The sequence below is a fragment of the Scyliorhinus canicula genome, chromosome 1 (genome assembly GCF_902713615.1).
Source record: "Scyliorhinus canicula chromosome 1, sScyCan1.1, whole genome shotgun sequence".
NCBI lineage: Eukaryota > Metazoa > Chordata > Chondrichthyes > Carcharhiniformes > Scyliorhinidae > Scyliorhinus > Scyliorhinus canicula.
The window spans coordinates 82,359,514-82,386,365 of record NC_052146.1 but is presented as its reverse complement, the minus strand read 5'-3'; the positions used below and the strand labels follow the sequence as shown (position 1 = coordinate 82,386,365).

At 45.3% G+C, this 26,852-nt stretch overlaps 1 protein-coding gene across 7 annotated transcripts in view; it reads left to right on the top strand.

Annotated features, from left to right (window-relative positions):
* Positions 1-26,852, top strand: part of si:ch211-225b11.4 (thyroid adenoma-associated protein homolog) — a 188,859-nt gene that overhangs the window by 89,695 nt on the left and 72,312 nt on the right. For all 7 annotated transcript variants that reach the window (XR_005460320.1, XR_005460324.1, XR_005460317.1 and 4 more), the window contains exons 15-18: positions 11,695-11,861; positions 17,545-17,730; positions 23,539-23,687; positions 24,608-24,751. Coding sequence is in view for 1 of the 7 variants with exons in the window: in XM_038794198.1 (XP_038650126.1) it covers positions 11,695-11,861; positions 17,545-17,730; positions 23,539-23,687; positions 24,608-24,751 (646 nt within the window). In the remaining 6 variants the exon portion in view is untranslated. The remainder of the gene's footprint in view (positions 1-11,694; positions 11,862-17,544; positions 17,731-23,538; positions 23,688-24,607; positions 24,752-26,852) is intronic.

The following is a 26,852-nucleotide window of genomic DNA, read 5'->3' as shown; positions in this document are numbered from 1 at the left end:
AAATTATTTTATCTTTTGGCCACTTTTAAAAAAAAATTCATTCACAGGATGTAGGCGTTCTACATCCTGTGAATGAATTTTTTTTAAAAAGTGGCCAAAAGATAAAATAATTTTCCCTGCAGTAGGGAGTCCACTCTAATATCTTGATCCCCAAGACTTTCTACAAAACCCCAAACTAGTCGCAGATGTGCCTTCAGGGAGCACCTTTTCTCTTTTTATGTGACAAGACTGGCTGTCCGCTGTGTAGAATTTCAGTATATAATCTTAATTCTTTCCAACTTTTTGTTTATCCTTTTATAAGGTTTCCTCCCACAGTCCAAAGATGTGTAGGTTAGGTGAATTGGCCACGCTAAATGCCCTTAGTGTCCAGAATGGTTAAGTGGGGGTTATTGGGTGATGGGATAGGTTGGAAGTGTGGGCTTAAATGGGGTGCTCTTTCCAAGGGCTGGTGCAGACTCGATGGGCCAACTGGCCTCTTTCTGCACTGTAAATTCTATGATTAGCTTATCTTCCAATATATTGGCAGCTTCTGAAATGTCTCTACAATGGGGACTCCCACTTCTAGTTGACATTTCTAGCTTGTCTGTAGTTCTTGTTCTGGTCAAGCTGTGACCTCGATTCACCCCCTTCTATCATCCTGGTCTGCTGCTACACAATCTTCCCTGCAATATGATCAGGTCCTTCTGCAAGTTAGAGATTAAAGTAATGGAGCTAAAGGCAGTTACATTCCCTGGCCCTGATGGCTTGCATTGTAGGATACTAAAAGAATTAGCAACAGAGATAGTGGATGCAATGGTTGTAATTTTCCAAACTTCCTTGGATTCTGGAGAAGTACCGTAGGATTGGAAAAATTGCCCTATTCAAAAAGGGAGATAAAATGTGAATAACTATAGGCTGATTAACCTACTTTTTATTGTTGGAAAAATGTGAGATCAATTGTTAAGGGAGTAATAGCAGCACATTTGGAAAATCAGAATCTAATCAAGCAGAATCAGCAAGGCTCCATGAAAGTGAAATTGTGGCTGACTAATTTATTAGAGTTTTTTAAGGAAGTCACAACCAGAGTGGATAAAGGGGAACCAGTAGATATGTTATATTTGGACTTCCAGAAGGAGTTCAAATAGGTACCTCACAAAAGGTTAAGTCATAAGATAAGAGCCCATGATGTTGGAGGTAGTATATTGGCATGGATAGAGAATTGGCTAATGGGCAGGAAACAGTGAGTGGAGATAAGAGGTTCTTTTTCAGGCTGGCGACTTGTAACCAATGGGGTTCCCACAGGGATCAGTGCTGGGACAGCAACTGTTTACAATATATATTAATAAATTGGAGGGAGGAAGTGAATATTCTGTAGCCAATCTTGCAGACAACAAAGCGGGAGGTGGAAAAGCAGGTTGCAAGAGGGATACAAACAGTTTGCAAAGATGTATTGATGGGTTAAGCAATGGGCAAAAAGTTGTCAAATGGAGTATGTGGGAAAATATCAAGTTCATTTTGGAAGGGAAAACAAAAGATCAGGGTATTATTTATATGGAAAAAAACCTGCAGAAAGCTGCAACACAAAGGAACTTGGGGGTACTTGTGCATGAAACACAGAAAGCCAGCACACAGATGCGGTAGGTAATCAGGAAGGCTAATGGAATGGATCTTTATTTCAAAGAGGTTGGAGTATATGAATAGTGAAGTCTTGCTGCAACTGTACAAGTTACAGGTAAGACCACATCTGGAGTACTGTGAGCAGTTTTGATCCCTTAAGGAAATACATTATTTCACTGGAGGCAGTTCAGAGAAGGTTCAGTAGGATGATCCCTGGTATGGAGGGAGTGTCTTATGAGCAAATGTTAAACGGGTTGAGACTGAGAGGTGATCTCATTGAAACATACAGGATTCTTAAAGGGTTTGACAGGGTAAATGCTGAGAGAATGTTTCCCCTCATGGGAGATGCTAGGACCAGAGGGCAGAGTCGCAGAATAAAGGGGGTGCCAATTTAAGACTGGGATGAGGAGGAATTTCTTCTCTCAGAGGATTGAGTTCTTTGGATCTCTTTGCCACAGAGAGCTGTGAAGGCAGACTCCTTGTGTATATTTGAGGCTGAGATAGATTCTTCATCAGTAAGACAATCAAGGGTTATGGGGAAAGGGCGGGAAAGTGGGCATGTGAAATGTCGGATCAGCCATGATGCTATTGAATGGTGGAGCAGGCTTGAGGGCCAAACAGCCTACTCCTGTTCCTATTTTTTATGGTCATTTGCTGGGATCACAATCCCTTCCCGATTCATTATCCCCGAACAGGCGCCGGAATGTGGTGACCAGGGGCTTTTCACAGTAACTTCATTGAAGCCTACTTGTGCCACTAAGCGATCATTATTATTATATTATTATTCTTGTATTATTATTATATTATTATTTTCAGAACTTATACTGCACTCTTTGACCATCCACATTTTCTACCAATCCACTGCTCTGATTCCCTGACCTTTATCCTGCATTGTTTAACCCATGTTTATATTTACTCGTGGCCTTTCCTGCTCTTCCTATAGTCAGTGCCAATTAACCTCGAATTATGAAGCCGGGCAGTTTGGTTCCCATCTTGTACAATTACTACTTTTTCTTCACTGCCTATCACTTTGCCGGGGCCTTTCTATTCTTTCCGCCCTTCTCTTTTGTAACAAACCAGTTCTCCCTGTCTAAACTGTATTCCCGAAGCCTTATGCGGTGCCATAGGGGTCGTTGAATTTTCTCGGAAACCTTAGCTTTAATGAAAACCTTTCTGCTTGCATGCAAAGCAGTCAAATGAACAGAAAACGTAGAACTAACCCTTCTGGAACAGGGGGAGCAATTGAGAGGACCAAAGGAAACTTCAGATTCTTACCATACACCAATTGATACCAACTGTGCCCTCCAACCATTTACATGCGCTGTTCATGCTAGCGCCATTGTAATTTACAATCCAGTTGATCAGCTGTTTTATGTAACACGTCATCTGTCGCTGCATGGTTTCTCTCGCACAGACCATTACTGAACCAGTTTATAGGTGCAGTTTGCATATCTGTGATGTTCAGATTTTCACGTCTCAAAATTTATCAAGGGAAAATCATGCTTGACAAATCTGATGGAATTCTTTGAAGATGTAACCAGTACAGTTGACAAGGGGGAGCCAGTCGATGTGGTATATTTGGGCTTTCAGAAGGCGTTTGACAAAGTCCTGCATAAGACATTATTGTGCAAAATTAAAGCGCATGGGATTGGGGGAAATGTATTGAGCTGGATAGAAAATTGGTTGGTAAAGAGGAAACAAAGAGTTGGGATTAATGGGTCCTTTTCAAATTGGCAAGCAGTAACTAGTGGGGTGCCACAGGGATCAGTGCTGGGACCCCAGCTATTCACAATATATATATTAATGATTTGGATGAGGGAACAAAATGTAACATCTCAAAGTTTGCAAATGAAATGAAAATCGCTTTTCGTCACAAGTAGGCTTCAAATGAAGCTACTGTGAAAAGCCCCTAGTTGCCACATTCCGGCGCCTGTTCGGGGAGGCTGGTATGGGAATTGAACCCGCGGTGCTGGCCTTGGTTTGCTTTACAAGCAAACGATTTAGCCCACTGTGCTAAACCAGCCCCAGATGATACCAAGTTAGTTGGGAGGGTGAATTGTGACGAGGATGCAGGGATCCTACAGCATGATCTGGACAGGTTGGGCAAGTGGAGAAATCAATGGCAAATGCAGTATAATTTGGATAAGTGTGAGGTTATTCACTTTGAAAGCAAAAACAGGAAGGCAGATTAGTAACTGAATGATTGTAAATTGGGAGAGGGCAATGTGCAGCAGGGCCTTAGGCGTCCTTGTGCACCAGTCATTGAAGGTAAGCAGCAGGCGGTAAAGAAGGCTAATGGTAAGTTGGCCTTTATTGCGAGAGGTTCCGAGTACAGGAGCAGGGATGTGTTGCTGCAATTGTACAGGGCCTTGGTGAGGCCACACCTAGAATATTGTGTGCAGTTTTGGTCTCCTTCTCTGAGGAAGGATGTTCTTGCTCTCGAGGGAGTGCAGCGAAGATTTACCAGACTGATTCCAGGAATGGCGGGACTGTCATATGAGGAGAGATTGACTAGGTTGGGATTGTTCTCGCTGGAGTTCAGAAGAATGAGGGGTGATCTCATAGAGACTTAGAAACTTTTAACGGGACTGGACAGGGTAGATGCAGGGAAGATGTTACCAATGATGGGTGTGTCCAGAACCAGGGGTCACAGTCTGAGGATTCGGGGTAAACCATTTCGGACAGATATAGGGAGACATTTCTTCACACATAGTGGTGAGCCTGTGGAATTCATTATCACAGGAAGTAGTGATGCTAGATATAGCATTTGGGGTGAATGGGATCAAAGGCTATGGGGAGAAAACAGGATTAGGCTATTGAGTTAAATGATCAACCATGATCGTGATGAATGGCAGAGCAGGCTTGAAGGGCCAAAAGGCCTCCTCCTTCTCCTATCTTCTTTGTATCTATGTAACTGGGGGAGAGCCGACTTCAATGGTGCAAGAACAGAGCTGGGCTGGTTTGACTGGAATGAAAGGTTGGCGGGAAAAACTGTACAACAGACTACCTTCCAAACAGGCAGAGTCAAGGTATATTCCCGGCAAAGGAAAGGTAAGGCAAACAAATCCAGAGCTTTCTGGATGAGAGAAAGAGATAGAAATTGAGATAAGGAAGCAAAACTGCTTATGACAGGTAGAAAATACAGTTGAGAGCCAAGAGGAATACAGAAAGTTCAGAGGGGAGGTGAAGAAGTACATTAGAGAAGTGAAGAGGGATTATGAGTAAAGACTGGCAGCCAACATAAAGTCTTCTATTGGCAAATAAATAGTAAAAGGAGGAATAGGGTCGATTAGCGACCTGAAAGAAATTTACACATGGAGACGGGGACTAGCTGAGGTATGAAATTAATATTTTACCGTTCGCCTTTACCAAAGACGTAGTTGCTACCCAGGACATGGCGACAAACGAGAAACTCTGTCCCCAGAAGGGTTCAACATTGATGAGAAGGAAGTGTTGAATAGACTGTTAGTACTGAACTTTGACCAGGTACTGAGACCGGGGCAGCACGGTAGCATGGTGGTTAGCATAATTGCTTCACAGCTCCAGGGTCCCAGGTTCCCGCTTGGGTCACTGTCTGTGTGGAGCCTGCACGTTCTCTCCGGGTGCCCCGGTTTCCTCCCATGGTCCAACAATATGCAGGTTAGGTGGATTGGCCACACTAAATTTACTTGGGTTGGGTGGGGTTGCTGGGTTACGGGATAGGGTGGAGGTGTGGTCTTAAATAGGGTGCTCTTTCCAAGAGCCGGTGCAGACTCGATGTGCCGAATAGCCTCCTGCACTGTAAATTCTATGATTCAATGATATATGCATCCAAGGATATTGAAGGAAGTGAGAATGAAAACTGGAGAGATGCTTGGATCTTCCTGTCTCCTCTAGACTCAGTAGAGGTTCTAGACGACTGGAGAATTGCAAATATTATGCCCTCATTGAAAAATATTTGTACGGATGAGCTCAGAAATTACACACCAGTCAGTTTCACATCAATGGAGGACAAGCTTCTAGAAACAATTATTCGGGATAGAATTAGTGGTCACATGGAAAATGTTGTTGGTGTGGTGTACACGGACTTTCAGAAGGTATTTTATACAGTGCCACACAATAGAATTGTAAGGAAAGTTATAACTCATGGAATAAAAGGGTCAGTAGCAAGATGGATACAAAATTGGCTGAATAATAGGAAAAAGGGAGTAAATGTCAATGGATAATTTTCAGGCTGGAGGAAGGTTTGTAATGGAATGGTCCAGGGGTCAGTATTGGGACCTTTGCTATTCCCGATATATATTACTGATCAAGATCCTGGCATGAAGGGGACAATTTCAGAGTTTATGGATGTTACAAAACTTGGAAGTATTGTAAACTGTGAAGAGGGCAGTGTAGAACTTCAACATGACATAGACAATGTGGTGAAGTGGACAGTAAGGTGACAGATGATGTTTAATGTAGAGAAGTGTGAGGTGATGCATGTTGGTAGGAAGAACGCGGAGAGACAGTACAAAATAAAGGGTAAAATTCAGTTTTGAGGATAAATTGGAGAGGTTGGGACTGTTCTTCTTGGAGAGATGAAGACTCAGGTGATTTGATAGATATAGAGATGTTCAAAATCATGAGGGGACTGGACAGAGTAGATGGGGAGAGACTGCTTATAAACGGATCATGAATGAAACGACACAGATTTAAAGTGATTTGCAAAAGAGGCAAATGTGATGTGAGAAAAACTTTTTCACACAAGTGGTTGGGGTCTGCAATACACTGTCCGGAAGTGTGGTGGAGGCAGGTTCAATCAAGGCAATCAAGAGGGCATTAGATGATTATTTGAATAGAAGCAATGTTCCGGGGAATCGCACTAAGTCATGATGCTCATTGGGGAGTCGGTGCAGACAAGATGAGCCAAATGGCCTTGTGCACCGTAACAATTCTGTGATTATTTTGACCTGGATTATGGGTTCTTAGTGTTTTCCCACCACCAAGATTAAACTAACTAGTCTGTAGCAGATGGTTTGTCTTTATACCCTTTCTTGAACAAGGATGTAACATTTCCAATTCTCAGTCTTTTAGCACGTCCCCATGTCTAAGGAGGATTGGGAGATCTACAATTCTAACCTTACTTCCCTCTCAACATTCTTGGATGCATCCTGTTGGTTCCTCGTCATTGATTAACATTTATTTGCAGCCGTCTTTTGTAATACCTCCTCTATATAAATTTTTAGCCGTTCCACCATAACAATGCCCTTTACCTCCATGTGTAAATCCCCTTTTAGGTTCCTAATTAGCCCCATCCTTCCTCTTACTACCTTTTTACTATTTTTGTGACTATAGAAACCTTTTGATTCTCTGCAATTGGATTAGCTCCTTGGATCAGTCCCTTCTCATTCTCCCTTCTCCTCTGAATCTTCCATTTTCAGCCAGGGTCTCACTTGTATTATTAACCTGACAATCTCTGCTTTTCTGCTTCATCTTACTCTCTGTCTTCCTCCCCTCCAGGGAGCTCTGGCTTTGATTGCCCTCCTAAACTCGTCAGTCATGGCTCGGTTGGTTGCACCCTCGCCTCTGAGTTACAAGGTTCCGGGCTAGGATTTGTGTATAAAAATTAAGTTGGCGCTCCGGTGCAATACTGACCAAGTACCGCACTGTCAGAGGTGCTGTCTCAGGTCAATGTAAAAGATCCGATAGTACTGCTTTGAAGAAGAGCAAGGAAGTTCTTCCTGGTGCCTTGATCATATTCATCCCTCAATCATATCACACAAGTGGATTATCTGCCCGTTTATTATATGTGGGATCTTGCAGTACACAAATGGCCTCTGTTTCCTCCATTACAACAGTGACGATACTTCAAATGTGATTCATTGACCCTGGTGGTTGCACTATACATGTAAATTTGTTCTTTCTTTTACCTTTGCTCTTTGTGGGAACGTACTTCAACGTTTCCCAAATCGCCTCCTCTTTTTTTTCTTTCTTTTTTTTAATAAATTTAGATTACCCAATTATTTTTTCCAATTAAGGGGCAATTTAGCGTGGCCAATCCACCTACTCTGCACATTTTTGGGTTGTGGGGGCGAAACCCACGCAGACACGGGGAGAATGTGCAAACTCCACACGGACAGTGACCCAGAGCCGGGATCGAACCTGGGACCTCAGCGCCGTAATCGCCTCCTCTTTAAAGGCAGCCCATTATTCCATTACAGTTTTGCCTATCAATCGTTGATCCTAATTTATCAGTCGACTGATATTGGCCTTCCCCCTGCACTATAAAACAGCCTTGATCCTTCCTAAATTGGACACAATACTCCACTGACGTCTAACTAGTGGTGAAGGTTCAAGAGACTTCCTGGCAATTGTACTCTATTTCTCTTTTACTAGCTAAGGATTATATATATTTTTTTTAGCCTGCTCGACTTGATCCACCATCTTCAAAGATTTGTGTGCATGCAGCCCCAGCTCTCTTTTGCTTCATCTACTTTAAAAGTATTCCATTTAGTTTATATTATCTCTACTCTTCCAACCAATTCTTTTTTTTTTTTTAAATTTAGATTACCCAATTATTTTTTCCAATTAAGGGGCAATTTAGCGTGGCCAATCCACCTACTCTGCACATTTTTGGGTTGTGGGGGCGAAACCCACGCAGACACGGGGAGAATGTGCAAACTCCACACGGACAGTGACCCAGAGCCGGGATCGAACCTGGGACCTCAGCGCCGTGAGGCGGTTGTGCTAACCACTAGGCCACCGTGCTGCCCCCTTCCAACCAATTCAACCACTTTACTCAATTCTGCGTCAAACTTTATCAGCCATTTGTTCCCCATTTTACTGGTCTGTCAATATCCACCTACAATCAAAGGTGCTGGAAATCTGACATGAAAATAGAATATGCTGGAAATACTCTGCAGGTCAGGATATATCTGTGGAGAGAGAAACAGAGTTAATGTTTCAGGTCAAAGACTTTCAGCAGGACTGTAATTGATGTCTACCTCCAGCCTCTTATTATACTCCTGATTATTAACAACATAAAATTGATTCGATACAGTCAAGCCAGGAGTTTAAAAAGGCATAAAATTTGTAAGAGAGGTGAAAACAATAACAATATTACGATTCCGGACCAGATCCCAACAGAGACTAGGATACTGGACAGAAATCCCAATATTTTGTTTTAATTTTGTAAGACTGTGAGGAAAGGATACCTCGCTCCAGGTGTGCTTTCACGAAGAAATAGAGATATGGTATATTAAAACAAACTTTATTACTGACCCAGAATTAAATTATCTTTAACATTACACCAGAAAATAGCTTACAATCACCCCTTAAACAATGCTAATCAATACATTGAATACAGTAACCCTTAACTGCTTTCTTTATTCCCACTTAAACAAAAAAAAAATCTCACCTGTCACTCCACTGTTAAAGTACAGCTAAAACTCAAGAATGCCTGCTTTACAGATATGTTGGACGGGATTCTCCAAAATGGAGGCAGTGTCCACGCCATCGTGAACGCTGTTAAGTTTCACGACGGCGCGAAACGGGCGCTGGCAATACCGATCCTGGCCCCCGACTGGGTGCCACGCCAACACGCGCATGCGCAGTGGCACCGTGCCATTCCGTGGGGGACTTCTTCAACGCGCCGGCCCCAATGCAACATGGCGCAGGGGTTCAGGGACCAGCCGCAGAACAAAATAGGGCCGGGGCTGGAGAGGCTGGCCCGCCGATCGGTGGGCCCCGATCGCGGGCCAGACCCCATCAGAGGTCCCCCCTGGAGAAGGAGCCCCCCCCTCTTCCCCACAAGCTGTCCCCCGACCATGCGTGCAGCATTCCCGCCGGCTACGAGCCGATGTGGACGACGCCGGCGGGACTCTGCCGTTTCCGCGCGGCTGCTCGGCCCATCAAGGCTGGAGAATCAGCACCTGGCCGGGGACAGCGGCCCGCGACCGCGCCACTCCAAACGCGCCAGCGCAAATGGCATTGATTTTCCGCTCCTTGGAGAATTGCGTGCTGGCATCGGGGCGGCGTGGCACGGTTGTGGCAATTCTCCGGCCCGGCGCGGGGCTCAGGGAATCCTGCCCGTTGTTTGCAAAACAGAAATCTTGTCCCACTGCTTTTAAGAAACGATCTGAATCCTGTCAGATCCATGCAGAAACTCTGGGCTATATTTCTTCAGAAGATACTTTTCCGCTTGTTTCAGCTCACCTATTCTGAACCGCTTGAAAAGAAACACTGCTACTCTGTCTACAGTCATATCTTTTAACTGAACTGCATTGAGAGCTAAATGCTTGACTTCTGCTTACATTTCTGTTTAGAACTCAGCTGACCTGCTCGTCTGCAAAATGGCAAAAAGATCTGCAAAATGGGCTCCAAACAGTAACTACATCATCTTACCAAGCTGAAATCTAATTAACTCCACCGAGAACCCCCCTTAACCCAAACAAAACTGCATCAGCCCAAGCTTTTTTGATGCCTTAATTGTACCCCTGGCTCCCAACCTTTAAAACCAGGATTCTTAAAAAGACTACTGCATCAGTCACATACTAACTCGGGTGTTTAACACTTATGCATCAAATGCCTATAATAGAACATATCTGAAATTCCTACATTCATCACAATAATAATAATAAACGTTTTTTCAATCTAGTGTGAGAAAACAAAAGTGAGAAATACATTGGGACCACTGAAAGGGAACATAGCAATTTTTAAATGTTCAGGGATGTGGGTGTCGCTAACTGTGGGCCTCCCTAACTGCCTTTGAACTGAGTGACTTGCTCGGTCATTTCAGAGGACATTTAAGAGTCAACCATATTGCTGTGGGTCTGGAGTCGCATGTAGGCCAGACCAGGTAGGGATGGCAGATTTCCTTCTCTAAAGGATATCAGTGAACCAGATGGGTTTTATGACAATCAGCAGTGGTTTCATGGTCATCATTCAACTTTCAAATCCAAATTTTTATTGAATTCACATTTCACCATCTGCTATGGTGGGATTCAAACCTGGGTCCCCAAAACATTACCCTGGGTCTTTGGATCACCAGTCCAGTGACAACACCACTACATCACACTTCTCCTTAAATTAATGCTGCAGGAAGCGGATCTCCACCTCAAACCTTCCCAATCAGATCACCAGCTTGCCTGAACCCCCCCCGACTCCATCCCTGCCCACTCAACCGGTACCCCCCCTTCCAACCACGCCTACCCAACCAATACCGCCCCTCCAACCCCACCCACCCAACTGGTACACTTCCGCCCACCCAACGGTACTCCCTTCCAACCCCGTCTACCCATCCGGTACCCCCCTTCCAACCCAGCCCACCCACCCTGTACCCCCCTGCATCTCCACCCACCCTTTCGGTACCCCCCTCCAATCCCACCTAACCACCTTGTAGCTCCCCCCAACCCCCCCTGGTACCCCCTCTTCAACCCCGCCCACCCACCATGTCCGCACAATCCTATTCTAATCCTCATGGCCGGCATGGTAGCACAGTGGTTAGCACTGTTGTTTCACAGTGCCAGGGTCCCAGGTTCGACTCCAACTTGGGTCACTGTCTGTGTGGAGTCTGCACGCTTTCCCCGTGGCTGCGTGGGTTTCCTACGGGGGCTCCGGTTTCCTTACCAAGTCCCGAAAGACATGTTGTTGGGTGAATTGAATATTCTGAATTCTCCATCTGTTTACCTGAACAGGCGCTGGAATTTGGCGACTAGGGAATTTTCACAGTAACTTCATTGCAGTTTTAATGTAAGCCTACTTGTGACAATAATGGAGATTATTATTATTACAGTCCCACGCACCCACTACATTGTACCCCCCCACAACTACCCCAGCCCCCTACCCGCTCCACCAACCCACTGTATCCAACCAACCAGCTCAACCATACCCCATCTCCCTTATCTCCACACCGTCACAACCCCTCAACCACCTACCCACCATATCTACAACCCAACCCAATTTGCAGTGACTTAGCCCATCTTGCCCTGTAAGAGAGACAGCAAATCCTTTAGCGAAATTTAAACCATTGCTCCATGTGATTAGGCAGATCTTTGCCTAATGAATTATTGCGGAAAGTCTGTCAAGTCAGTCAGAAAGTCGCTTCACTTTGTACTTTTCTCTGATCCTTTCTTCTAGATCTGATATTTTGGTTCTACACGGTATTGTTACACAGGGGGAGGCCCCTGTAGAGAAATGGTCTCAACCCTTGAACTTTGTAACCTACCTACATCAGCTATTGGAGGAGCAATACAGAGTGGCTCGGACTGATCTGCTACAGGCTGCAGGGACCAAGCCGATGCACGGTAAGGAGCTGCCTGGCACTGACCATTTAGCTTGAGGGCAAACCCTGACTACTGATGAGGGCAGGCTGTTGGGAGTGATCTGTGAAGCCTGCAGGTTTACTTCACCACTATTCACATTCTGCATGTGAGTCTTAGTGGCATGATTATTGGAGAAGATTAATTCCCCACACCTTCCTCATCCCCCTTACTTGCACTGGTAATATGCACAGTTGCTCGTAACTAACTACAACATTTTGAGACTTTTATCCACTTCGCTTGAAAAAGACTGGATTTCAGTTGCTTTTGAATTGGCATGATATTAGATTCAGCAGCTAGTGTTTCTCTTTGAATTAACATAGAAGGCCTGACTGATGCTAATTGGGATGGGACACCACCAAATGAGTCAGCATTGAGACAATGGAAAGTCAGTGCAATCCTGCAGCTAGACTGATTTCTCACAAAAGGCTTCAGCTGGATGCTTGGTGAAACAGACTGCACCATTAAATAATACTCAAATTACAAGGAGGAATCACATTTTTCTTTGAGATGTGAGCGTCACTGGCTAGGCCAGCATTTATTGCTCATCTCTAGTTGCCTTTGAGGAGGTGGTGGTGAGCTGCCTTCTTGAACTGCTGCATCCCATGTCAGTACATCCACTGTGCTGCTAGGGAGGAAGTTCCGCAGTTTTGACCCAGCGACAGTCAGCAAACGGTGATATATTTTCAAGTCAGGGTGGTGACTTGCGGTTGATGGTGTTCCCATCTGTCTACTGTTCATGTCCTTATCGGTGATGGGGGTCCAGAGTTTGGAAGGTGTTGCTGAAGGAATCTTGATGAATTTGTTACAGGCAGGAGGATTAAAACCACCCTGATTTCTCTCCTCACAGAAAGGGTCTTGTTTTGCTGATTTCTCCCTTTATAAGTGGTGGTGTATTTTCCCCAACCCTTCAGTTTGGATTGATCCAATCCTATGTTAATAACCCCACAGCAAATTCGAGATAGGGCAAAATCCAAATCAGAGGATTAGTTTATTTTACACATGCATGCACAAAAGTTCGTAAAGTTCCCCCACCCATCCCTCTTTGACATTCATACAATAAAAGAGAGATAAGGTAAAGAAGAAAGAAATACAGGGTGGAGACCACAGACAAAATAGGAATTATTGTTACACATGAGTCCAGAATTAAAAGTCTCATGGTTTATTCCTTCACACAACTTAATCAGCTGAAATTGATGCGGGGTGATCTATTTTTTCAGTAGCGATGACTTACTCGATGGGAGACATGAATAGAAATTAATTAGTCTGTTGTAGGCACTGGTACCGAAGTTCAGAAATTCCAGGAGAAACCGTGTAGATGAGGGCCAGGCAATTTATACCTGGACAGAGCTTTGGCTCTGCTGCTGTTCTGTAGTTTGAAGATGGCAGACTACCATTAGCTTCACAAGGCAATGCGGCAGGTTCCAGCAGCTTGGGGTATCAGCCATAGAATCTCTACAGTGCAGAAGGAGGTCATTTAGCTCATTGAGTTTGCATCGACCCTCCAAAAGAGCACTCTACCAAGGCCCACTCTATCCCCATAACCTGCGCGTTGGTCTTGGCCAATCCACCTAACCTGCACATCTTTAGACTGAGAGGAAACTGGGGCATCTGGAGAAAACCCATGCAGGCAGGCCGAGAACATGCAACGTGCACACAGATAGACAACCAAGGCTGGAATCGAACCTGAGTCCCTGGTGCTATGAGGCACCAGTGCTAGCCACCATACCACCCAACATTGATTGTGTATCCCATGAAGTCTCATTGCGGGCGGCAAGAAGCGGAAACTATAGGCCAGTTAGCTTAGCATCTGTCAGAGGGAAAATGTATTGTTTTATTTATAGTATACCCTTTTTTAAAAATAAATTTAGAGTACCCAATTATTTTTTCCAATTAAGGGGCAATTTAGAATGGCCAATCTACCTATCCTGCACATCTTTGGGTTGTGGGGGTGAAACCCACGCAGACACGGGGAGAATGTGCAAACTCCACACGGACAGTGACCCAGGGCCAGGATTTGAACCCGGGTCCTCAGCGCCGTAGGCAGCAATGCTAACCACTGTGCCACCGTGCTGCCCATTTATAGTATATCCTATGTTTTTCATGTATAGTATGATCTGTCTGGATTGTATGCAGAACAATTACTTTTCACTGTACCTTGGTACACGTGACAATAAATAAATCTAAATCTAGAATGTTAGAAGCCATCATTTAAAGATGGGCACTTGGAAAACTTCAAGGTAATAGGGCAGAATCAACAGGGTTTCGTGAAAGGGAAATCATGTTTAACCACTTTATTGGAGTTCTTTGAAGAAGTGCTGTGGATAAAGGGGAACTGGTGGATGTACTGTATTTTGATTTCCAGAAGGCATTTGATAAGATGCCACATAAAAGGTTATTGCGGAAAATAAAAGCTCATGGTTTATGGAGTAACATATTAACATGGATAGAAGATTGGCTAGCTAGCAGGAAGATGAGAGTAGGCATAAATTTGTATTTTTCTGGTTGGCAAGATGTAATGAGTGGCATGCCACTGGGATCAGTGCTGGGGCATCAACTTTTTACAATTAATTTAAATGACTTAGATGAAGATATGGTTGCTAAATTTGCTGATGACACAAAAGATAGGTAAGTAAGTAAATTGTGAAGGGATCATAAGGATGTTACAAAGGGATATAGGTTGAGTAAGTGAGTGGGGGAAAACTGGCAAATGAAGTATAATGTGGAAATATGTGAGATTGATCATTTTGGCAAGAAGAATAAATAGAAGCTTATTATCCAAATGGTGAGAGATTGCAGAGCTCTGAGGTGCGGAGGGCTCTGGGTGTCCTGGTGCATGAATCACAAAATGCTAGTATATACGTACAGCGAGTAATTAGGAAAGCTAATAGAACATCCCATTGATTACAAAAGTAGGGAGTTGGTGAGACCACATCTGAAGTATTGTGCACATTATTGGTCTCTTTGTAAATTCATTTGAAGCAGTTCAAAGAAGGTTTTGTAGATTAACACCAGGAATGGGCAGGTTATCTTATGAAGTTCTACAAAGGTTAGGTTTGTATCCACTGAGTTTAAAAGTGTAAGGAGTGACTTAATCAAAACCTTTAAGATCCTGAGGAGTCTTGAAAGGATGAATATGCAGAGGAGGATTCCTCTTGTCAGACACGCTAAAACTAGTGGTCGCTATTTAAAAATAAGGGGGCACTCATTTAGGACAAGAGACGAGGAGAATTTTTCTCTCAATGGGTTGTGAATCTCTGGAACTCACTTCCTCAAAAGGAAGCAGAGTCTTTGAATATTTTAAAAGCAGAGCTGGATAGATACTTGATTAACAAGGGGGTTGAAAGGATACAGGGTAGACCATTTAGGACTGAGATGAGGAAAAATGTCTTCACTCAGAGTAGTGAACTTGTGGGATTCTCTACCACAGAAGGCTGTAGAGGCCAAGTCACTGAATGTATTCAAGAAAGAGGTAGATAGTGTTTTAGATTTAATGGCATCAAGTGTTAGGGGAAGAAAGTGAGAATATGGTATAGAGATCAAGGGTCAGCCATGATCATGTTGAATGGCGGAGCAGACTCGAAGGGCCTAATTGCCTTATCCTGCTCCTAATTCTTGTGCTCAATATGGCAAATTTCCTGGCTAAAGATGATGGATGATGATAATTTGGAAATCATGTTGATGCAAAATTAATTGTTAATTTTAAACCTAAGATTGATAGATATCTTTAATCCAAAGGGACCCCCATTGCCCCCTGCAAAGACGACGTCAACCAGTGACATTAGGTTGTAGGTCAGCCATGGTAGAAGAGTGGCTGAATGGATGACTCCTTAGCATCCTTTGAGATAATAGGCACACAAGAAGGCTGTAACCATCACCTCCAGTCCCCCAGTACCAGAGTTTAAGAATGCTGGGCTTAGCAGCATATAGACGAGAGTACCATGACTGTAAAGGTCTTAGTGTGGTTAAGCACTGAGAAAAGGGCAGCATGGTAGCACAAGTGGTTAGCACTGTGGCTTCACAGCGCCAGGGTCCCAGGTTCGATTCCCCGCTGGGTCACTGTCTGTGTGGAGTCTGCACGTTCTCCCTGTGTCTGCGTGGGTTTCCTCCGGGAGCTCCGGTTTCCTCCCACAGTCCAGAGACGTGCAGGTTCGGTGGATTGGCCATGCTAAATTGCCCTTAGAGTCCAAAAAGGTTAGGAGGGGTTATTGGGTTACGGGGATAGGGTGGAAGTGTGGGCTTAAGTGGGTCGGTGCAGACTTGATGGGCCAAATGGCCTCCTTCTGCACTGTATGTTCTATGTTCTAAAACTCTGTGATTCCACTTCTCTCTCCCTGGTGTGCTGCATGGTCAGTACCAGTTCTCCAATATTCAGTACACCAATTAAATTTTGAGAAGACTAATGCCATCATCTTCAGATCCTGCCGCATATCTTGTTCCCTCACCTCTGCCTCCATCTCTATCTGTGGATACTGTCTGAGGCTGTATCAGATTGTTTGGAACCTTGCGTCATATTTGACCCAGAGATGGGTTTTCGACCACGTATCTTCACAAGACAGCCTATTTCCACCTCCGTAACATCGCTCAGCTCTGCCCCTGCCTCAGTTAATCTGCTGCGGAAACCCTCATCCATGCCTCTGTCACTTTGAGAGTTGATCTTTCTGATACACTCCTGACTGGATTCCCATCTTCCACCCTCCATAAACCTGATGTCAGCCAAGACTATGTTGTCCATATCTTTCCTCTTCCCATGACCATGGACTTAAATTTGCTTGGTCCGTGATTATGTTTGATAAAGTGCTGCAGTGGTTTGCTGTTGCTTTCTGCAGGATAGCTGACCAGAAACTCTCCCACTCTTATCACCTGTCGTCAGGTGTATTGGAAGGGTTTACAGGCTGATAATTAACCTAATTGGACACGTTATTAACACACTTACCGTGGCCATCACTGAAGTCCTGAAGTGGGACTGGAACCTGGAGCTTCTGGCCCAGAGGCAGGGACTCTACCATTGCATCACACCAAATGCCATGCCTTTACTCTCGCCTGTTCCCGTCAACCTTCTCCCGCTGACCTATATTAACTCCCGGTAAAGCAACGCCGCAATTTAAAAATTCTCAACCTTGTTTTTAATTCCTCCATGAGGCTGTATCAGACTGTTTGGAACCTTGCGTTATATTTGACCCAGAGATGAGTTTCCGACCACGTATCTTCACAAGACAGCCTATTTCCACCTCCGTAACATCGCTCAGCTCTGTTATCTCTGTAACTCTTTTAGCCACACACAACTCTCTGAGGTATCTGCATTCCTCTAATTCTGGCCCTTTGAGTATCCTAATTGGCACTGTTGGCATCAATGACTTCAGCTGCCTGGGTCCGAAGCTCTGGAATTTCCTCCCAAAATCTCTCCACCTCTCTGTCTTGTTTTGCTGTTTGAGATGTTCCTATAAACTTACCTATTGCCTCGTGTAATATTTCCACGGTGTCAAGTTTTATTTGATAATTCCTCTTGTGAAACGTTTCCCCAAAAAGCTACCAGAAACGTTGTTGGTGGGAGACTGGGTTCCAAGTTCTACTCAGTTACAAATGATTGAAACAATAAAATAATAAAGTTATAACATACCAAGCCTTGGGCTGTGTTTTGTTTGAACATGTCCCCTTTGTCTGGCAGGTTTGATAATGGCGTTGAGGAAGTGTTTGGCAGAGGTACCAGAGACCCTCAGTTCACTGTGGCAAGAACCTCTCATAAGAGGGTGGAGACAATTCATCACTCAGCTGGTGGATACTCTGAGTAACATTAGTCAATTCCTTCTTGGCATTCTGTCTGGGACTCGCCGATCCTGCTCTCAAGGTCAAGGTAAGGATTCCATTACCATTTTAATTCCCTCTGTTCCCATATGGTAATCTTTTGCTCGCAGGATTGTGTAGGTATTGCTGTGGGGAAAAGCACAAATGTGTGAATATGATAGAGAAATGCTCCAGACATTCTGTTTGATTTATTTTAGGCTTCAGGGAGTTTCTTTATTCATTCTTGAAATGCAAGCTTCACTGGCAAGGCCAGCATTCATTGCCCATCCCTAATTGCCCTTGAGAAGGTGGTGGTGAACTGCCTTCTTGAACCGCTGCAATCCATGTGGTGTAGTAAAACCCACAGTACTGTTAGAGGGGCAGTTCCAGGATTTTGGCCCAACGACAGTGAAGGAACAGCGATATTTTTCCAAGTCAGGATGGTGAGCGCCTTGGAGGGGAACTTCCAGGTGGTGTTCCCAGGTATCTGCTGCCCCTGTCTTTCTAGATGGCAGTGGTTGTGCGTTTGGAAGGTGCTGTCAAAGGAGCTTTGGTGTGTTCCTGCAGTGTTTCTGTAGATGGTACACACCGCTGCTACACTGTTGGAACCCACTTGTCTATTAACATTTCCTTAGCTTTGTTAGATGAGCCAATTATATTCAGTTACTTAAATGTGACGCATGCTGGTGCCACTGATTGCTGCTATAATGAGTTAACCCTTTGCATGATGAGCTTCCAATGCCATGAATTCAAAGACTTTCCCTCAGCATTTGCTGAGAGGGGGAGCAGACACGAGGTAAAGGATTCAGAGCTCCCCAGGCTGCCTAGCTCCAACAAGCGTTGTTGAAGTGGTGTCCTCACAGGCCATCCCCACCCCCAGGCCCGAGAGGTTTGCGCAAAGGGCTGTTCACTTAACCCTGGGCCTGATGCTTTTGTCTTTCATGAGACCCGAGTGCTGAAAAGGGTCTCCAATGTAGATATCCATCTGTCCCGCTGGAGTGGAGGGAGGCTTGTGTGGTGTCTGGTCTTGTCCAATGTGGGAGATTGTAAGGGAGTGGAGCGGAGTGTGAAGACAAGCACAGCAGTCACCGAGCATCACAAGGATGCTCCACGGGCAGAATGGGCAATGGGTCAGCACATGGATTGGATTCCTCAATGGCCACTTATTTTCTATTCTGTCTGTCAGTTAGTACAGATACAAACACGGAACCAATGGCATTGACAGTTGTCCTTCTCACTCTGAGGCAATAGAGATTACACCAATTTCAAAGTGTGGCTGAACAGCGGCATGAACCTGAGGAGGAGGGGGTGGCACGACCTGTCAACATCTGGAGGTTGGTCTACAGTGGTCGCTTGGAGGCAACATCATCGGCCCATGTTTACAGATGGCGGCTGATGTCCTTGGAGATGAATGAGAACCCGTGTAGGAGGTGATGACTCCGGATGCCCAGGGACACAATCACTCACCTAGCCAGGTTCTCCAAGAGTTGGCGCCTCCTGAACTGAGAGGCAACCCACTACCTGTTGCCCAGAATGTCACAACTGCCTTAAATTTCTATGCCAATGGCTCCTTTCAGGCCTCCACCAGTGACCTTTGTGGTACCTCCAAGACCTCCGTACATTAGTGATCAGGGAGGTTATTGATGCGCTGTTCACAAGGGTACACTGCAACATTAATTTGACCAGGACCAGGTTGGACAGGACGGCAGAGCCATGGGGTTCGCCCAGATACCTCGTTTCTCACAATGCAGGGAGTCATAGATTTCAGGCACTTGGCTGTCCATTCCCCATGGAGTTAAGGTGTCTCCTTCATAAACCGCAGGAGCACCCACCCACTCCCTGAATGTCCACATCATCTGCGACCATGCCAAACACATCCCACAGCTGTGTGTTAGGTTCCTGGAGAACGTCCACAGGCCACAGTGGAGCAGAGAACCGTTACAATCAGGCTCATACTGTGACCCACGCGTTGGCAGAACAGACGATTGACATCTTGAAATGCGGTTCCAGTGCCTCGACCAGCCAGTCAGGTACAGTCCTCCAGTGGTGTGCTATGCCCTCCAAAACCTGGTGCTGCAATGGGCTGAGGAGCTGGCAAAGGAGGAGATAGATGAGCGGCATATCTCTGATGAAGAGGATGTTGTGGGGGAACCCCCAGAGGAAGGCCGTCATGTGCCCGAATAGGGATGCCTTGATAGCCTCCTGTTTCACTTGTAATCTGAACTAGGATGGACACTAAAATCCCATCACGGGAGATGGGCCTTCCTCACTGAGTGGTGACAGTGTCTACGCAACACTGATATCGCCTCTGTCATGGGAATTTGCAGTTGCTCATGGTCCACACAATGCAGGAGCATGATGATAATGACTTGCAGTGAGAATGCAGCATTGGTCCTCATAGATCTCCTGTGAATGTCTGACTGCTGCCTGGCATAAAGGGAGCTCGCAGACTCCCTGTGACCAGGATAATCTCTGGGTGATGATACGCGCTCAGAGCCATCTCAACTAATGCAGGCTTCTCCTCAGCTCGATATACCTCCTGAGAAAAGGCGTCACTGATGCCAGAGGAACGGCTCTCACAAGGGTGTAACCGCTGGGTTCCATGTGCTGGGATCAGACTTTCCCCAAATGACTGGGTTGAGTGGTGGGGTTGAGTATTTGTTGGGGGGGTGGGGGGGGGGGGGGGGGCGGAGTTCCTCGTGGTCAGGGTGACACTGACATGAATGTGTCCTGTCTGTGTGAGGGAAGGCCAACAACTGAGCTGACATCCTCGCAGACACAAGATGAAGGCAGTACCATTTCCCAGCATTCATCCTTTACGTGTTAGATGGACATCGATGTGAATGCGGCACGTTATGGAACAATAGAATGAGAGCAGGAAGGCACAAGAACTTACGTTTGATACATTACAGAGGTGCTCACATTATTACATAGGTGCTCGCTATGTACAAGCGGCTAACAACACCCGTGCCCACACTGTGAAACTATAACTTCTTCACCTTCTTAATCCTGCTGCTACGTCTTGGTGTTCCCCAGGATCCACGGCTGAGTAAGAGGAAAGTCGGATGGGCTGGCCACCCCCAGAGTCTCTTGGGTGGGAGGCCCAGGTCTATGATCAGCTGATCCTCCTCTTCGGGTTGTTCCTTGGGATAGAGGGGCAGTTGACTTGAGATCCAATAGTTCCACTGTCTTTGGCCCTGGCAATCTAGAATGCCCAGATATGCTCTCACCATGCAGTTCGTGCCCTCAACCCTGATGTTCATGGTCTGAACCATGCTGTGAACATAGCCTGCCCCTTGGAGTGAACGTCCTGCACCAGGGTCTCCACTGTGGCCGCCACTCTTGCGCCCACCTTGCCCTCAGCGCAAGAACAGTTACAGATAAAGGGCCAACGGGATTTTGTCTCCCTGCTAATCGGGGAGTTAGATTTTTGTTTTGTTTGCCCAGGCCTCTGACTTGGCTTGGTGGCCATCTTGAGTGGATCTTTGTGCTCTACCTTATCAGTGTCCCTTGATCTCTCTTGGTGGGAATGGCTGACACCCGATTAAGATGTGGTGGGAGACCTCCAATCTGTTTGGTCACCTGAGGCATTAGAGATTTGAATGACCCAGTGAAGAGGTTGGGGTATTTTCCCATCTCAGAGCTAAAACTTCAATGTTTTTTTGCAGGACACTCACTTGCGTGTCAGGGATCAGACCAGGCTGCACAAGGGGTGGGTTAGGCAGGTTTTTCATTCCGGTTTCAATGGCAGGGCCAGGGGTACGGCAATTCTAATTAATAAAAGAGTTCAGTTTTCCCCCTCTGACATTATAACCGGCCCCAGTGGTCAATATGTTATATTTTGTGGCCTCCTGTTGAACACCCTGGTAGTTATGGTTGATGTTTATGTCACCAACTGGGATGATATGAATCTTATTAACTCCCAGGTGATCTCCCTCCCCAATCTTGACTTACATCAGCTTATTTTAGGTGGGGATCTGAGCTTTGGACCCGAAACTGGGTCATTCCAAACCTAAAATCTCTTGTTCCATCTGGGATGGCCAGGGCTTTGTCTTCTTTTTTGACTCAGATGGGAAGGGTGAATCCTTGGTGCTTTTTTCACCCGAATGATATTCTATGTACTAATACACGGTGTGTAAGGAACAAACTAGATGAGCTGCAGGCGCAAATTCAAATGGAAAATTCTGATGTAGTAGCTATTACGGAGACATGGATGCAGGATGGTCAGGACTGGGAACTAAATATATCTGGTTATAAAGTTTACTGGAGGGAGAGAATATGGCAAACGGGGTGGAGTAACCTTACTGATTAGAAATACTATCACTTCAATGGTGAGGGAGGATATAATGAGGGGAAAGCATCCAGTGGTGACCATATGGGTGGAACTGAGGGACAAAAAAGGATCTAAAACTGGAATAGGTGTTGTGTATTGACCCCCTGGTAGCAGTTCTGAGGTGCTAGGTTTTACAAATATAGAAATTAGGCAAGTACGTAACAAAGGCAGAATAGTATGAATGAGGGATTTTAACTTACACATAGATTGGGAGAGGCAGACACGGTCCTGTCAGAAAGGTAGTGAATTTCTGGAATGTGTCTGGGATGGTTTCCTGCAACAATATACTAGATGTAATAAGCGGAAAGATAATATTAGATTTAGTTATGAGTAATGAGCCAAATTTAATTAGTAGTCTAACTGCGCATGAACATTTTATCAAATAATGATCACAACCTGATTGAATTTAATGTATCATTTTAAAGTGAACAGCACGATTCAGATACTCGAATTTTAGACTTGGGTAAGGCTGAGTTGAACAGGATGAGGCAGGGACTGTCCACGGTAAACTGGGAAGTTCTGTTAATGGGTTAAATAACTGAAGATCAGTGGAGAATATTTAAACAGGGCGGCACAGTGTTAGCATTGCTGCCTAGAGTGCTGAGGACCTGGGTTCAACCCCCGCCGTGTCACTGTCCGTGTGGAGTTTGCACATTCTCCCCGTGTCTGCGTGGGTCTCATCCCCACAACCCAAAGATGTGCAGAGTAGGTGGATTGATGATACTAAATTGCCCCTTAATTGGGAGAAAAAAGAATTAGGTACTCTAAATTTATTTTAAGAAAGAGAATATTTAAAGAAATATTTAACGAGGTGCAGAAATAGGGCAGCATGGTGGCGTAGTGGTTAGCACTGCTGCCTATGGTGCTGAGGACCCAGGTTCAATCCCCGCCCTGGGTCACTGTCTGTTGTGGAGTTTGCACATTCTCCCCGTGCCGACGTGAGTATTACCCCCACAACCCAAAGATGTGCAGGTTAGGTTGATTGTTCATTGCCCCTTAATTGGAAAAAAATTTTGGGGACTCTAAATTTAGAGAAAAAAAACGAGATACAGCAAGTACATACCCCTGAGAGGAAAAGGCTCTTTTTCACAAAGAAAATAGCCATGGACAACTAAAGACGTTAGGGACAGCATAAAACTAAATGAAAGGGCTTACAAAAATGTAAAAAATAGCACAGATCCAGATGAATAGGATAGATACAAAGACTAGCAAAGGGAAGTAAATCAGCTTATAAGAGCTACTAAAATGGATTATGAAAGGAAACTTGCAAGGGACAACAAAATCCCACCCCTCCAAAGAAAGAACACTTCTAGACCTAGTCAGGTGCAATGAATAAACTACTTTGAGTTGGATTAAACCAAGCCTCTCGCATGAGAACGTGGAATTCCTCCTTCCACCTGGCCGTAACCCCCTCCATGAATCCTCCAATATAATCTGTCCATAAAAACAACCCAAACTGTTGGTTAGATTCCAGAGTCCACTCCACAGTCAGTGTCTTTGAGAGTGGGGAAGATAAAATTAATCATTGTTTTCCATTTTTTCCAGATACAGCTCCATCCTTTGCTGATATGGGAATTGCTGTCAAGGCTGTGATAGCTGTGGGAAAAGGTCTGGAGCAGGATGTTGGAGACGACTCGGTGCTGTTAACTGAGGATGACAAACTGATCCTAACCTGCTGCTGGGTTACGCTCAGGGTAAGCTCTTCAGTAAACCTGGTACCTGCGAAATCTTCATTCAATAGGTCCTTTCCACAACCAACATGAGCCGAGGTGACTGGCTCCAGAGAAATTAAGAGTGGAAGTATGGTGCATTGTAAATTATCCTCACAAGAAGATAGGGACAGGTTCTACACATATACAATGGGAGATACTCAAAGTATTTGAGTTTATCAACATACAGTCAATAAATGAATTTAGAGACAATATGAAGGCGGGGCTTGCACAAATACAACATAAAACTGGAATCCACCAACAGACCGGGAGAGATACAAGTAACAAAAGAATAGAAAGCAAGAATAGGAACAAAGATTATGACCAGTGCCTCTGTTACCTTTGCTGCTATCAGCAACTTCAAATGTGTCTACCTGTTGACAGGTTCCAGTCAACTTTGATGCTTTGTACAATTCAACAGCAAACTGATTATTGAGCTGAAACTTGGCATCTCATCTGATGTTATGTGTTAGGATCATAGAATTCCTACAGCAGAAAGAGGTCACTTAGCTCAGGCCCACTCCCCTGCCTTAGCCCCGTAGCCCCATCTAACTTACACATTTTTGGGCTGCAGGAGGAAACCCACGCAGACACGGGGAGAACGTGCAAACTCCACAGACAGTCACCCAAGGCCAGAATTGAACCCTGGTCTCTGACGCTGTGAGGCAGCAGTGCTAACCACTGTGCCACATGCCACCCACGTTGGCCGTTGGAAACTCCTGGCTCCATAGTCTCAATTCACACCTGGGGGCATTGGGTGAGGTGTTGGTGAGTGACCAACACACACACTGACATTGAGTGCCCACAACATCTGTTGAGGTTCTGGAAGGTTGCCAGCACATGTGGAGTCTCATTAAACAACAAGTTGGGGGAAGGTTTGACACTTTGTCTTTGCTCATTGGCAGGAGTTGGGTCTGCTCCTGGGATACCTGGTGGAGCTTGGACTTTCACCCCATTCCTCTGCAGATTCGACTCACCTGCTCTCTGTGACACAGATACAGAACATCGCAGGGGTTTTCTTGAACATTCTTCTGAAATGTCGGCACTGGGTGAGTGTTTACAATTTAAGGCGAAGGATAATACTTGATGTTAAACCATCAGCTGCATAGTAACACTTCAATTTATCAAACACAATCATAGAATCATAGAAATTGACAGATCAAGGCCATTATCTCATCACTTCACACCTGCTGTCAATGGACCATTCAGTCCAATCCCTCTTTCTTGGTTCATAGCTTTGTAAGCTACAGCCCTTAAGTGTATATCAAAGCACCTTTTGAATGCTATGAGGGTTTCTGCCTCTATCACCCTTTGGGCAGCGCGTTCTGGATCTCCATCACGGGTGAAAAAACTTCCCCTCACATCTCATCTAAATCTCCTACCTCTTGGCCGAAATATATGTCCCTGGTTATGGACCCTCCAATTAGCCTTCTCTGTTCCAAAGAAAACGAGCCCTGCTTCTCCAATCTTTCCTCATAGCTATCATTCTCCAGATCAGGACTTATCCTGCTAAATCTCTCCTGTTGTCTGTGTAGTGCAATTACATCTTTCCGAGTACAATGGCCAGAACTGCATGTAGTACACAACCGTCTTGCTCGTATATTCTATGCTTTGGCTAATAAGGGCAAGTATGCTGTATGTCTCTTGACTACCGTATCTATCTGTCATGCAGTCTTTAGGGATCAGTAGGCATCCACTCCAAGGTCCTCTGCACCTCACAGTAACCTGTTTTTTTGTGTGCTCCCTGGTCTTGTTAGGTTTCCCCAAATGCATTACTGTGTATTTCCATGGGTTGAACTCATTTTGCCATTGTCCCCCCAGTTCTCCTCCCTCCCCCACCCCACCACCTGACTAGTTCATTGATATCTTCTACAGTATTCTTCATTATCATTATCAGCCACGCAGCCAATTTTTGTATCATCTGTGTGCAAGTTAAAGTCATTGATATACCACAAACAGCAAGGGAACTAGCACTATTTGGAGCCTCACTGGAAACAGGCTTCCAGCCACCCGCCACCCACCATTACCTTTGTTTCCTGCCTCTGAGCTAATTTGGGATCCTCTTTCAAGACGCCTTAATTCCTCCCCTCTCACTATATTAATTGAATCTAAATAGGAACCATTCGGGACAGTGGGGTGATACATCCTTCGAGACATAGGACAAGTAGGGAAATTATGCTGGAACAAAGCAAAATACTGCGGGGTTTGGAAATCTGAAATAAAAATAAACAAAAACTGGAAGTGCTCTTACCATAAAATTCTTATGTCAGGGGCAGCAGGGTAGCATGGTGGTTAGCATAAATGCTTCACAGCTCCAGGGTCCCAGGTTCGATTCCCGGCTGGGTCACTGTCTGTGTGGAGTCTGCACGTCCTCCCCCTGTGTGCGTGGGTTTCCTCCGGGTGCTCCGGTTTCCTCCCACAGTCCAAAGATGTGCGGGTTAGGTGGATTGGCCATACAAAATTGCCCGTAGTGTCCTAATAAAAGTAAGGTTAGGGGGGGGGGGTTGTTGGGTTACGGGTATAGGGTGGATACGTGGGTTTGAGTAGGGTGATCATGGCTCGGCACAACATTGAGGGCCGAAGGGCCTGTTCTGTGCTGTACTGTTCTATGTTCTATGTTCTAGAAGGAGGCTATTTTTCCAATCGAGTCGATGCTGTCCTTCTGCAGAGTAATCCAGTCAGCCCCATTCCATACGCTCTATCCCCGTATCCCTATCCGTTTGTTTCCATTAAGTGCCCATCCAATTTTCTTTTGAAATGATATCCCACTTCCAGCCCTCTTCTTAAGAGTTCCAGGTTATTACCATTCGTGTAAAAAAAAAAAGTTCCCCCTCACATCCCTGAAGTACAGGGCAAGGAAGAATTCCAACAGGTTTGCTCAGGCCTTGAGTGGGAGAGGAAGGCGGGGGGGGGGGGTGTTTTTCCAGATCAGATACAAGGTCAGCTCCCCCGACCCCGGTACTCATTCTCCATCATGACACCCTAACTCCCCACACATCCCAACCACCAGGCCCCTCTTTCAATCCCTGACGCAGGATTCTGGTCTTACTGGTTCTCTTGGCACTGGCACGTAGACCGGTGGGACTGCCTGTGTCCCAGTAGTGTCCAGAGCTCTCCCAGGCAGGATTTCCTCCCAAGTGGGAGGTAGAA